Source organism: Nematolebias whitei, chromosome 2, assembly GCF_014905685.2.
Source record: "Nematolebias whitei isolate Nwh7 chromosome 2, NemWhi1, whole genome shotgun sequence".
NCBI lineage: Eukaryota > Metazoa > Chordata > Actinopteri > Cyprinodontiformes > Rivulidae > Nematolebias > Nematolebias whitei.
This window is the reverse complement of record NC_056499.1, coordinates 14,698,249-14,709,729: the sequence shown is the minus strand read 5'-3', so window position 1 is coordinate 14,709,729 and position 11,481 is coordinate 14,698,249. Positions and strand designations below refer to the sequence as shown.

Below are 11,481 nucleotides of genomic sequence, written 5' to 3'. Positions count from 1 at the left end.
GTACAGAGACTGGTACAGATGTGAGACAGGTACAGAGACTGGTACAGATGTGAGACATGTACAGAGACTGGTACAGGGGCGTGAGACAGACAGGTAGAGGTGTGTGAAACAGAGACAGGTAGAGGTGTGTGGGGACACCTGTGGTCTGCACTCAGACAGGTGAAAGTCTTTCATCCAGCCTGTAGACGTGTCTCAGGTGGACTTTAATCCTCTCTTTACTGTAACTCTAAACACCTTTTTTTTTATCTTTGACCGATCAGAGGAAGTCAGGCCATGCCCATATTAGGACACATTTCATGTGTTCTTCTTTTTCTTCTTCTTTTGTTTAATTGTTGTTGACAAACAATGTTTTGCTGCTCTACCAAGTGGAATGCAGTGTGGGCCGGGATGACGTTTGACTTTGAATGAGCTAAAAACAAACAAAAAGATAAAACAATATTCTCTCAGGTTTGTTTCAGTATGAACTGAAACAAAGATTCAGAATCACTGTATTTGAACAGTTTGTTCTTTGGACCTGCCTGTGCTGTTATTTATTTATTCTTTGTTCTGTAGAAAAGAAGCCCAACGTGATTTTTGCCCTGACGCTTCACGGAGGTCACCTGGGCTTCTTCGAGGGCGCCGTGCTCCTCCCCCAGCCCCTCACCTGGATGGATAAAGTCATCGTGGGTTACGCTAACGCCATGTGCCAGTGGGAAAAACAGAAACCGCCGTGCCAAGGTAGTCACCTCAGCGAGGGCGCCTGCTTGGAGCAGAAAGCCTAAAGCTTCACCTGACACCTTCTAGAACCACCAGGAGACCGCTCCTCTGGTGCTGCTCACCTCCACGACCCAAAACCACCCAGACATGCCTCTTTGTAACCATCGTAGAAAACTGCCTCGGTTTCCAGGGAAGGACCAGAACTTTCCCCACTCTGCTCCTCACAGCAGTACCACTCAGCCTGATGGAGGTTCTGAACACATCTGGAACCAGGTCAGGTCCAGATGATGTTCTGAAAGAACACAGGAGGATGGAACAAACACAGCAGAACCTTTCTGCCAGATCTGGCTCACCACAGCCACAAAAAACTCACTGCTCAGCCCCGCTCACTGTCTCTCTGTCTGTCTGTCTGTCTCTGTCTGTCTCTCTCTCTCTGTCTGTCTGTCTCTCTCTCTTTGTGTGTCTGTCTCTCTCTCGTTGTGTGTCTGTCTCTCCCTATCTCTCTCTTTGTGTGTCTGTCTCTCTCTCATTGTGTGTCTGTCTCTCTGAGCTGTGACTGTTGGAGACTCCAGACTTTGAGGAAACACTCAGACCTTCAGTCCGGTCTCCCTGAATTCTGAGTTCTGGTCAGTTTGTGAAAACGACGGCCTGATTTTTCACGTGCACGCCATGTAGAACTATCGTGCACGTCACGTCACTGCCCATCTCGACAACCAGCCCAGGTTTAGGATCCCACCAAAGACCTGGACCAGTTTTTAATCATCAGGTTAGAGCTGGACTCTGGGCTGCTGCCTCAGATGTTCCTGTCCTGCAGGAGTCAACAACACAAACAGAACCAGGCGGTCCATTCCAAACAGTTCTGGTGTTCTGGACTGGCAGAGACCACAGTGAGATGGGTTTAGAGGCCCACAAGAACCTGAAATGTTCAGGAGACAAAGGCCCGTCTCAGGAGGAACCCGAGGTCCTCTGAAGGGTTCTGTCGCAGCCCAGTCTGGTACCGGTTCAGACCCACGATGGGTCAGGTGCTCTTTGTCATGTTGTGAGTATTGTTGGGTTTTTGTTTATTCTTCAGTCCAGAACCGCCTCCCGTCACTCCTGGGTCTAAAGCTTTCACAGAACCCGAGCAGGAATCATTCCTCCACGTGTTCCTGAGTTCTGTTCATCTCAGTAGAATCGGAGCAGTTTAGAGGTTCTGTTAGAGGGAACATTTCTGTTTTTCTCAGTAGAACCCGAGCAGAGGTTCTGTTGGACGGAACCGTTCTGTTCATCTCAGTAGAACCCAAGCAGTTCAGAGGTTCTGTTGGACGGAACCTGACGTTAACTGACTCAGATGTTCCCTGTCTCTGCCATGGGTCAGCTGCAGGTCCAGCTAGAACCCACAGAACCTCCTTTTCCATTAATTGAATTGATCCATTCGGTTCTGCATCTTATTCTCTGACCTGAGAGGAAAGTTAACGAGACCAGAACCGACCCAAAGCTTTGTTTCAGTGGGTTTAAAGGTTCTGGTTTGATAAAAGATGCTGGTGAGTTTCTTTTCAGTGGCTGTACAAAACTTTTATTTCTTCCTGTTAAAACCAAAGTCTGACTCCAGAACCAGAACCTGAACCCAACCAGGTCCAGTCCAGAACTGTGGGTATGGTACACTGTGAGACCTGAGGGTCATAGGACTGACACCAGAACCTTCTGTTGGACTGTTCAGGGACAGTAGTTCTGGAAGCTGTTTGGGTTCATCTGTTCCGAACAGAACCTTTCTGCAGAACTTCCAAATGGGTCAAGTAGGTCCAAACCAAACGTTTTGTTTACAGAAACCAACCAAAACTTAGAACTTTTTTCTCGACTGTAGAGAGACTGTGTTACTGTATCACCCACCACGAGACGCTGGAGTGGGAGATCATGTTTCTGCCTGTTAGTAAAATATCTCTGAACTTCTCGGTTCTTGAAGCAGAACCAGACGAGGCCCAATTTGTACTAGAAATCAGATTAATACTGGTGTTGAGCTGGTCTGCAGCTGCACCTGCTGTCAGGGAGCTGTAGCTCCGCCCACCAGTCATGTGATCCGGTTCACCTGGTCTAACCCAGGTCTGGTTCTGGACTGTTCAGCACTAAAAACCCAGTTTCTGTTTAAGACTTTTGCCTTTTTCAACTTTTGCACAAAAACAGCAGTTTTTTTCTTGTATTATTTAGATTTTTAAATTAAATGTTTTTATTTTATTTTATTGTTTTTATATTTTGTTGCAAAGCAGCAGAGCGTGAGAGTTTGACCCGTTTGGACTCTCATCTCCACCTCGGAACCACAAACCCCAAAAAACGTCTAGGGTCGTTCTTCACTTTGACAACAAAAAGTCCAAATAATTTATAAAACTACAGTTTAAAGTTGTGAAGGAGCAAACTGTCACAAACTGGACCAGGACCAGCAGCAGAACCAGCGTTGTGCTCACAGATGTTTGTTTCATGAATCATGGGACGCAAACAATGTTTTCTGTCTGAGCTGAGACTGAAGAACAGAGAGTTAAAATTTTAATCTTTTGTCACTTTAAATGTAAATTTACGAACAAAAATGTAAATAAATGTAAAAAACATAAGAGGAAGAAACGTTCATGTTCTTAGAGAAAACATGGAACCGTTCCACAGCTTTAACTTCCTGATTTAAAGATGGTTCTTTCAAGGTTCTGGTGATGATTTCAAACACCTCGCTCTGATTCTGGGACAAAATATGTTTTGTGGTGCAAAATAAATTATTTTCCAAAGAACAACATTTCTTTTCTTGGTAAAAGTTCAGAAGTGTCTTTTCTGTCTGTAAAATTTCTTTGTTTACATTTTATTAAAGACATTTCCTGTTTCAGAAAAACATGTTTGTTTATAGCAGACCCATAAATAACAACAACAACAAAAAATTAAATCTTCATTTTTATTTTATTAGGTTTGATGAAAGAATTGTTCAGTTTTAATGTGACTTTAAATAAAGTCAACTGAACAGTCACCGGAGTTTGGATGTTTGACCTTTGACCTCTGAGAATAAAGTCCTCCAGCAGAGAGAAGTCCATTTACCTGTTTACAAATATTTTAATTTTGTTTTCCACAATGAACAGGTCAGTCTGAGAGCTCTCAAGTAAGAAATTTAAAAAAATCACAACTAAGTGTTTTTTTATTTAAAAAAATAAAAACTTCCACATTTCAGTTTTTTAACAGTTCCAGTGTGGAGTTTTATGAAGACCCAGCGGACCTTCAGATCCTTCTTCTTTCGGCTTTTCCCTCTTCTTCAGGAGTCGCTAGAAGCAAATTTAAAAATGACAACAACTAAAAGACCTCAATAATGGCGACATTGTTCATAACTGTATAAATAAAGGTTGAGTGAATAACTAGGCAACGCTGCTACATATCTTTCAATGTGTTTAAACAATAAAACAAACTTTAAACACACAAACTAGTGCTTTTTTAAAAAAAATATCAGAATAGAATTTAATTATTTGAGAACAACCCAAAAAAGCATTTAACTGCGACAATAACAAAATAATGCAGCATTTCTACTTGGCTCTGGATGTTTGGTGTCCACATGATGGCGCTGTCGCCTAATGATAGAAAAATCTGATCAGTCGAGCCGCCAATATATAAACTATAATGTGTTTGGCAGATTACCTGCTCAGGTGAAGGCGCTGCAGGTTGAGTAATACTTTTTGAGAATAAGATGAAGGACTTCCTGCCGCCCTCAGACTAACTCTGACTTCTTGTGTTTCCAGAAACATCTGGTGAAAACAGCTGGTTTATAAACCTGCTGCATCACTTCTGCTTCAGCTCTGCTGGACTCGGCGCAGACAGAAATCTCGAGTGTTTAAAACGGGTCTGACAGTTTTCAGACATTGCCCCCCCCCCCCCCCCCCCCACACACACACACACCCCACACACACACACACACATACCGCCACCCAGTCGTTAGGGTGAGCTCAGGAAACAAGCTGATAGAAGATCGTGCAGCTCTGAAGAAAAAAACAAAAAAAACAAACACTTCTAGTTCAGATAAACGTGTTTTCACAGACTCCACACGCTTTTACTTTGAAAGGACAGGAAATGGACTCTTATCTCGGCTCCTTCCTGCTTCTTTAAGCTCTAAAATTTAATTTGTTCAGCAGCTCAAACTGAAGAGGTCAAAGTAAAGCTCAGACCTGTTCTACCATACAGTTCTGAGTCTCAGGACTGTGCCCAGATGGACTCACCAAAACAACAGTGAGGTCCTCTTGGTCCAGAGGACAGACCACTGAGCTGGAGGTCCCAGGTGAAGGGATTTTGGGTTTTTCCACTGTCTGACACCTCTTGCAGCTCCTGAGTGGCAGAGCAGATCCAGATCTGGTGATGAGGAATCTGAAGATAAGACTGCCTGGACCATCTAGACTTGGCTGGAACTTTGTCCCACATCAGTTCTTTGTCTGGTCCTGGTGAGATCTCATCCAAGAACTATGCTTGTTTTCCTTGTGCGCCTTGTAGCTTCTGCTCCTCACTTCCTGGACCCTCCTAGTGATCCCACCTCATCAAGTCCTCGTGTCGTCCATGTTCATATCCTGGATCTGCTACCTACAACCAACAACAAAAACTTACCTTAACATCTCGCCATCCAGCCCTGTGCTCCGTCCTGCCACTCACATCTCGGTGCTTATCTGGTCACCTTGGTCTGCTCAGCCGTCCTCTCTCTAACCTGCAGACTACAAAACCATAAGTACGCCCGTACTCCCCCTCCAAGTAATCATCAATCTTTACAGGAACCATGCTCACATGTCTCCTCTCCTACAGCTCCTACCTGTGTTCCACTTCTCTTACCTTTGTATTGCCTGATCCCTCACATCTCAGTTTACATTGAGTATTCAAATATTAATACTAAACCTGATGCCAGGCTGTGAGGTCAGAGTTTGACCTCTGATGAAGGTCCCAGGCTGTGAGGTCAGAGTTTGACCTCTGATGAAGGTCCCAGGCTGTGAGGTCAGAGTTTGACCTATGACCGTTAAAGGTCACAGGCTGCAAGGTCAGTTTGACCTCTGATGAAGTTCCCAGGCTGCACGGTCAGAGTTTGACCTCTGACTTTTAAAGGTCAGAGTTTGACCTCTGACCTTTAAAGGTCACAGGCTGCAAGATCAGTTTGACCTCTGACCTGCGATGAAGTTCCCAGGCTGTGAGGTCAGAGTTTGACTTTTGAAGGTCCCAGTCTGTGAGGTCAGAGTTTGACCTCTGACCTCTGGATCACAACTGTTACATCTGTTTTTTATGTAGCTTCTTGTTGTCTGATGACTGACTACTAAATGTTTGCAAAAAAAATAAAAAAAAATCCTATAATTCCTCCTCTTCTCCAGTGTCTCCTCCAGTCATCCGTCTTTCTGTCTCTGTCCCCTCTGACAGAGACAGAGGGTCTCTGCTGGAGGACTGATGGTGTCCTCTCAGAGGTCAAGTGTTAACTCCCAAACATCCCGTCCTAATCTCCTGCTGCTCAGGGGTCAAGAAGTTCCGTGATCTGACTTGTAGTTTTCACCCAGAGACTGTCTGAGTCTTCCTTTCTGCTCTGTGGGTTAGGCTTAGCTCCACGGTCAGGGAGTGACAAACAGGTGTGTGGTTACCATGGTGACCCTGACGAGCCTCTGGCAGTATTTCTGTTGCTGAAGTTCAGTTAGAAGCTGGAGGGACCTGGACCACAGCAGGGACACCGGGGGGTGGGGGTTGTTTGAACGCAGAAAGACGTCTGCCTCGGAACCAGGAACCATAAACATCCAGGAGAACCTTCAGGATCTGTGGTGTTGGTTCTGTTCCAAAAAGACTGACGTTTTTAAATTCCTTTGCAGAATGAGCTTAAACCTCACTCACACACACACGTGCACGCACTCACACACACGCACGAGGCTTTCCCAGCCGTCGAAGCGCCTGAATGGAAACAGTTGTGTCCATAAAAAGCAGCCGAAGCAGGAGAGCATGAGCCGGTTCCTCAGCTGAATGTTATCAGAGTCATCCAGAGTTCAGCTGTGGAAGGAAACGAAGCCGGAGTTGGTCCCGGGTCAGGTCGGGTCGAGCCGTGTCGCACCACTTGTTCTACATGTGTTCTGCTCTCTGGGCGGGCCGGGTCAGGAGAGGATTACACACAGAGACCTGATGGGTTTCTGGGCCTGGTTCTGGTTTGCACACAGCAGGAGCTAGAGAGGAGCAAGCAGTGAAATCAAACAGAGCTCAAAGTTCTGGTAAAACCCGGTAGTGCTCTGACTGCATACTGGGGAGGACTCTCAGCTGCTACCACCCCAAACCTGTAAATCTGAGTTGTCATCATAATTTTCAGATCCACTCTGGGACATGTCTTTGGTCCAAGAGGGGACATGTGGTCCTCACACAGAGACTGTTTCTGACCCGGTTCTCATGAAAACAAGAACCATCCCACAGAAAGGCTCAGAAGAAGCTCACGACACAAACAACACTGACCAACAGAGAACAGGTGTGTGTGTGTGTAAGATTTGGGAAATTCAAATCCAAACTGAGTTTATGGACAACTTCAAAAGTCAACATTTTTCTCCAAAGCTCTGGAGCAGCAGCTCCTCTCACTGCACATCCTGTCTCACTCCCGTCTCACTCTCACCTCACTCCCACACTGAACTCCGTCTTCACCGTGTCACCTCCTATATGGTCTTCCCTGCCTTCATGCTCTAAACACCTCCTCCTTTCTCCCTTCTTCCTTCTCTTCCTCTTTCTCCTCCTCCTCCTTTGGGGCTGAGACGGGGTAGAGGTAGGGATCAGAAAGTCACGGTTCGACTCCCAGCCATTCCCACATGTCGTGGTGTCTCTGAGTAAGACACCTTATCCCTAATTGCTCCCTGGGTGCTTACATAACTGTCCGCTGCTCCACCGGGTGTAGCTCACATGTTAAAGGTTAAATGCAGAGAATTAATTTCATCGTTGTAAATGGAAACATACACTGATGACAATCTCAGACTTCCCTCCCTTCTTCGTCTTCCTCCTCCTCAGAGGAGGGAACTCTTCATTCTTCGGGCTCTAAGGTTCCTTGCAGACGGTAGTGGTGAACAGGGGCAGCAGGGGATGTTTTCCATGCCTAAGATGGTCAGATTTGTGTTGGGGGGTGGGGGGACACGTCATGAATCACCCGTCGAGGGGAGAAAAGTGGACTCTTAGACCAGTCTGATCCTCTCCAGGGTGCCCTAAACGAGACAGAACCTGAATAAGTGTGGTTCTTCAAACTCACGGCGTGGACAGCAGAACTTTAGGAGGTGCAATGAGTTTAATAACGCTGCGTCCACTCCCTGGGGGTGGGGGTGCTTTGATGTCATGTGATGGCATCTTCATCCTCCATCAATGAAATCAATGAACGATCAAAGCTGCTCTTCATCGTCTGAATGCCGACGCCTGTTTTTTTATTCTTCCATGTTTTAACAGCCAAACTCCTGCAGACTCAGTTCTATTCCAGCTGTTCACAAATCAAAGCATTCGGCTCGTTCAACACTTTAGCTTTTTTTAACAAAAAGTTTTAAAAGTGCTAATAGAAATACATTTTCTCTTAATTTTTTGATTGTTTGTTTAAAATCTGCTTCACTTACTTCCACTGTTTCACATTTCACGTGCTAAGGTTAGCATCCAACTATGTTTATGCTTCTTTTTGCTTTTAGCTACTGTTTTACTTCTTTTAATTACTTTCAGCTACTATTTTGCTGCTTTTAGCTACTTTTAGCTACTGTTTTGCTGCTTTTAGCTACTATTTTGCTACTTATGCTTACTTTTAGCTACTATTTTGGTACTTATACTTACTTTTAGCTTCTATTTTGCTACTTATACTTACTTTTAGCTACTGCTTTGCTGCTTTAAGTTACTGTGTTGCTGCTGTTAGCTACTGTGTTGCTGCTGTTAGCTACTGATTTGCTAATGGCAGCCTCAAATTTTAAAATCATTTGTGTCCCTGTCCGCTTTAACGTGTCAGTTTCAGCTGCTCCAGCACATTTCAGTAAACTCCTTCAGCTTTCATATTGTCGGAAATACTGAAAATGAAAATTTTATTTATTTATTAATAATAAATCCAATTGACCTTTGGGCTCACTTCAGTAAAGATCTCCTGGATGTAAAAACGGACAGAGAAGTGTGTCTGGTGTCAACATGGAACAGGTCTTGGTCCTGGTCTGGGTTTTAGTATTTACCACAGATAAATGCTGGACCTGAAGTTAAACTTGTGGGAAGTGACGATGAATCTTAGTGCTGCTGCTGAAGGACACGGAGCTCCTCAAAGCTTCTTAATCACTTCAGGGTTTTTAAAGATGTTTCTTCTCTCATCCCACGAGTTTTCACATTAACAAGAGGAGAACATTTCAGACAGCTGATTCACCCTGAAGGTCAGACTGTGCAGTGACACCACAGGCCTCGGTAGGTAAAAGGTCATAGCCTATTCTTTCTAAAGACAATGTAGCAGCTTGACTGAGGTTTGAAAAGGTTAATACAATGGAACCAGAATACCTCTGGACCAGAACCAGACCAGAGGACAGATGCTTACTTAATGCACTGCAACAAACGTCTCCTCCCAGCTGTCAGCACAGTGGTGGAAGGCTGATGGTTTGGGCTCCTGTCAGTCACTGAGTGGAACAGGAACTCCTCTGTAGACCAAAGAGTTCTGGAGTCAGATGAGTCCATCTGTCCAATAGCTGAAGATTGGACCAAACTGGGTCAGGCAGAACCATGATCCGAAACACAACAAATGATCTACAAGAGAACAGGTCAGAAAGAACAGAACCAAGGTGATGCAGTGGTCCAGTCAGAGTCTAGAACCTGTGAGAGCGGAGCATAACCATCAGCATACTGAAGATTTATGGAATGAAACTGAACTTTAGATGAATTCTGACAGAATCAGTACAGACCAGTTTTCACAAGTCTCAGGTGTGAAAAAGAAATAAAACAGTTCAGTCAGTGGGAATAAAGGACACAAACTCCTCATATGTGTTGTTTGGCGCAGCGTCTTCATCCCAAAAACAACCAACCAGAACTTAGTAAACCTCGGATTTAATGTCCCTCCTTGGGGGTCCCAGTGTTTGGACTCATTGGGTCCCTGCAGCGCCAGTAGGTCCAGACACAAATCAGTCTGTGGTTCTGTTTGTGCTGCAGCCGAGACTTTTGTGTAAAGTGTAAGTTTTTGATAATGGATATTCAATCCTCCCCAGTTTATAGAAGGTTTTCACCACCCCAGGGTCGTGGTACACCCCCCCTCCCACCCACCCACGCATGCGCGTGCACACACACACATACATACATATTGGAGCAGGGGAGGGGCTGGTCATTGATTAAATATTTCAGATGAATTTTGGCAGCAGTTTGGCTGCAGAAGACAAAAGGAAATGAAGTGTTGGTTCTGGAGCCAAAGACAACACTGAGTGTGAGAACGTCTGCAGAAAAACTCTTCAACCGTCACAGATTAAAACTCTGACGTTATTCAGCCTGAGATCAGTCAGAGAGAACAACCGTGATGAAGGAAGTAAAGTTTATTTTCTGCAACAGAAACAAGTTATTCATCAAATACATCAGCCTGTGGGCTGAACTGAAAACGATTATCTCACTGCAGGTTTAAGATTCAGAAACAGGAGGAGCAGGGTGGACACAGACCTGGTCCTGGACCAGTGGACCAGATCCTCACCCCTGCAGGGTTGTTATGGTGTCCTGGCTGTTTGCCTCTCCAGTCTACATGTGTTTTGTGGACCTGGAGAAAACATAAGATTGTGGTCCCTGATGCTTTCTCTTAGGGCTGCTGCGAGAGTATGGGGTGCTTAAGGTTTACCCGGTCCCTGCAGAACCAAACCTGGAGCTGTGTCTGCATCCTCGGCACAAAGTCCAGCTCCATCTCAGTGCAGGTTGGACTCCTCCAGGACTGTTCTGGGTCTTTGATCCTATTTGTGGTGCAGGATCTCAAGGTGCAAAAATTAGCTACAAGGTAAAAGTAGCAAAAGATTAGCTACAAGTTAAAAGTAGCAAAAGATTAGCTACAAGCTAAAAGTAGCTGAAGGAGACTGAGTCAGAGACAACATCTGTAGCAGATTTTAAAAAGAACAAAGTTTCTGAAGGATATAAAAAGTTCAGAATTTATTTATTTGAGAAAATATAAATTAAATGTTTTGAAACAACAACCAGAAGCAGCCACCTGGATGAGGTCTTCCTGAGGACGGCAGGACATTAAAAATCCCGCCTCAGCCTTCTGTCTTGTCAGAACTGATGGAGTGTGCAGGAGGTGAGAGCAGCCTGAAGCTATGACGAGAGTGAAGGACAAACAGAGACGCCCGTTGGACTCAGAGGACAGCTGGAGCAGAGCAGCCGACTGTCTGCAGGGCGTGGCTGCAGACGTGTGAAAACTATCACTGCACTGAATAAAATTCCTCACGTCACAAAGAACACACACAACTCACATGTGTAGAGTCGTCCTTCATGCAGCAGAATACAAAACTTTTCTGCCACATTTTATACACAAGAGAGGTTTAAAGAGAGGAAGACAGTCTAAGTACTGAGACCTGAACCATCTAAACCCAGTGAGATCCCTGAATCCAGATGTCCTTTAGGACCAGTCTACATGGTCCAGATGTCTTTTGGGACCAGTTTACATGGATCCAGATGTCCCTTGGGACCAGTTTACATGGATCCAGATGTCCCTTGGGACCAGTTTACATGGATCCAGATGTCCTTTAAGACCAGTCTACATGGATCCAGATGTCCTTTGGGACCAGTCTACATGGATCTAGATATAGATAGATAGATAGATAGATAGATAGATAGATAGATAGATAGATA

At 44.9% G+C, this 11,481-nt stretch overlaps 1 protein-coding gene across 1 annotated transcript in view; it reads left to right on the top strand.

The window, feature by feature from the left end:
• The window catches only part of LOC119429501 (monoacylglycerol lipase ABHD2), a 14,216-nt gene extending 13,381 nt beyond the window's left edge, over window positions 1-835 (top strand). The window contains exon 11 of the mRNA XM_037697120.1: window positions 553-835. Coding sequence (XP_037553048.1) covers window positions 553-761 — 209 coding nt within the window. The 3' untranslated portion in view covers window positions 762-835. The remainder of the gene's footprint in view (window positions 1-552) is intronic.
• Window positions 836-11,481: the final 10,646 nt, after the last annotated feature.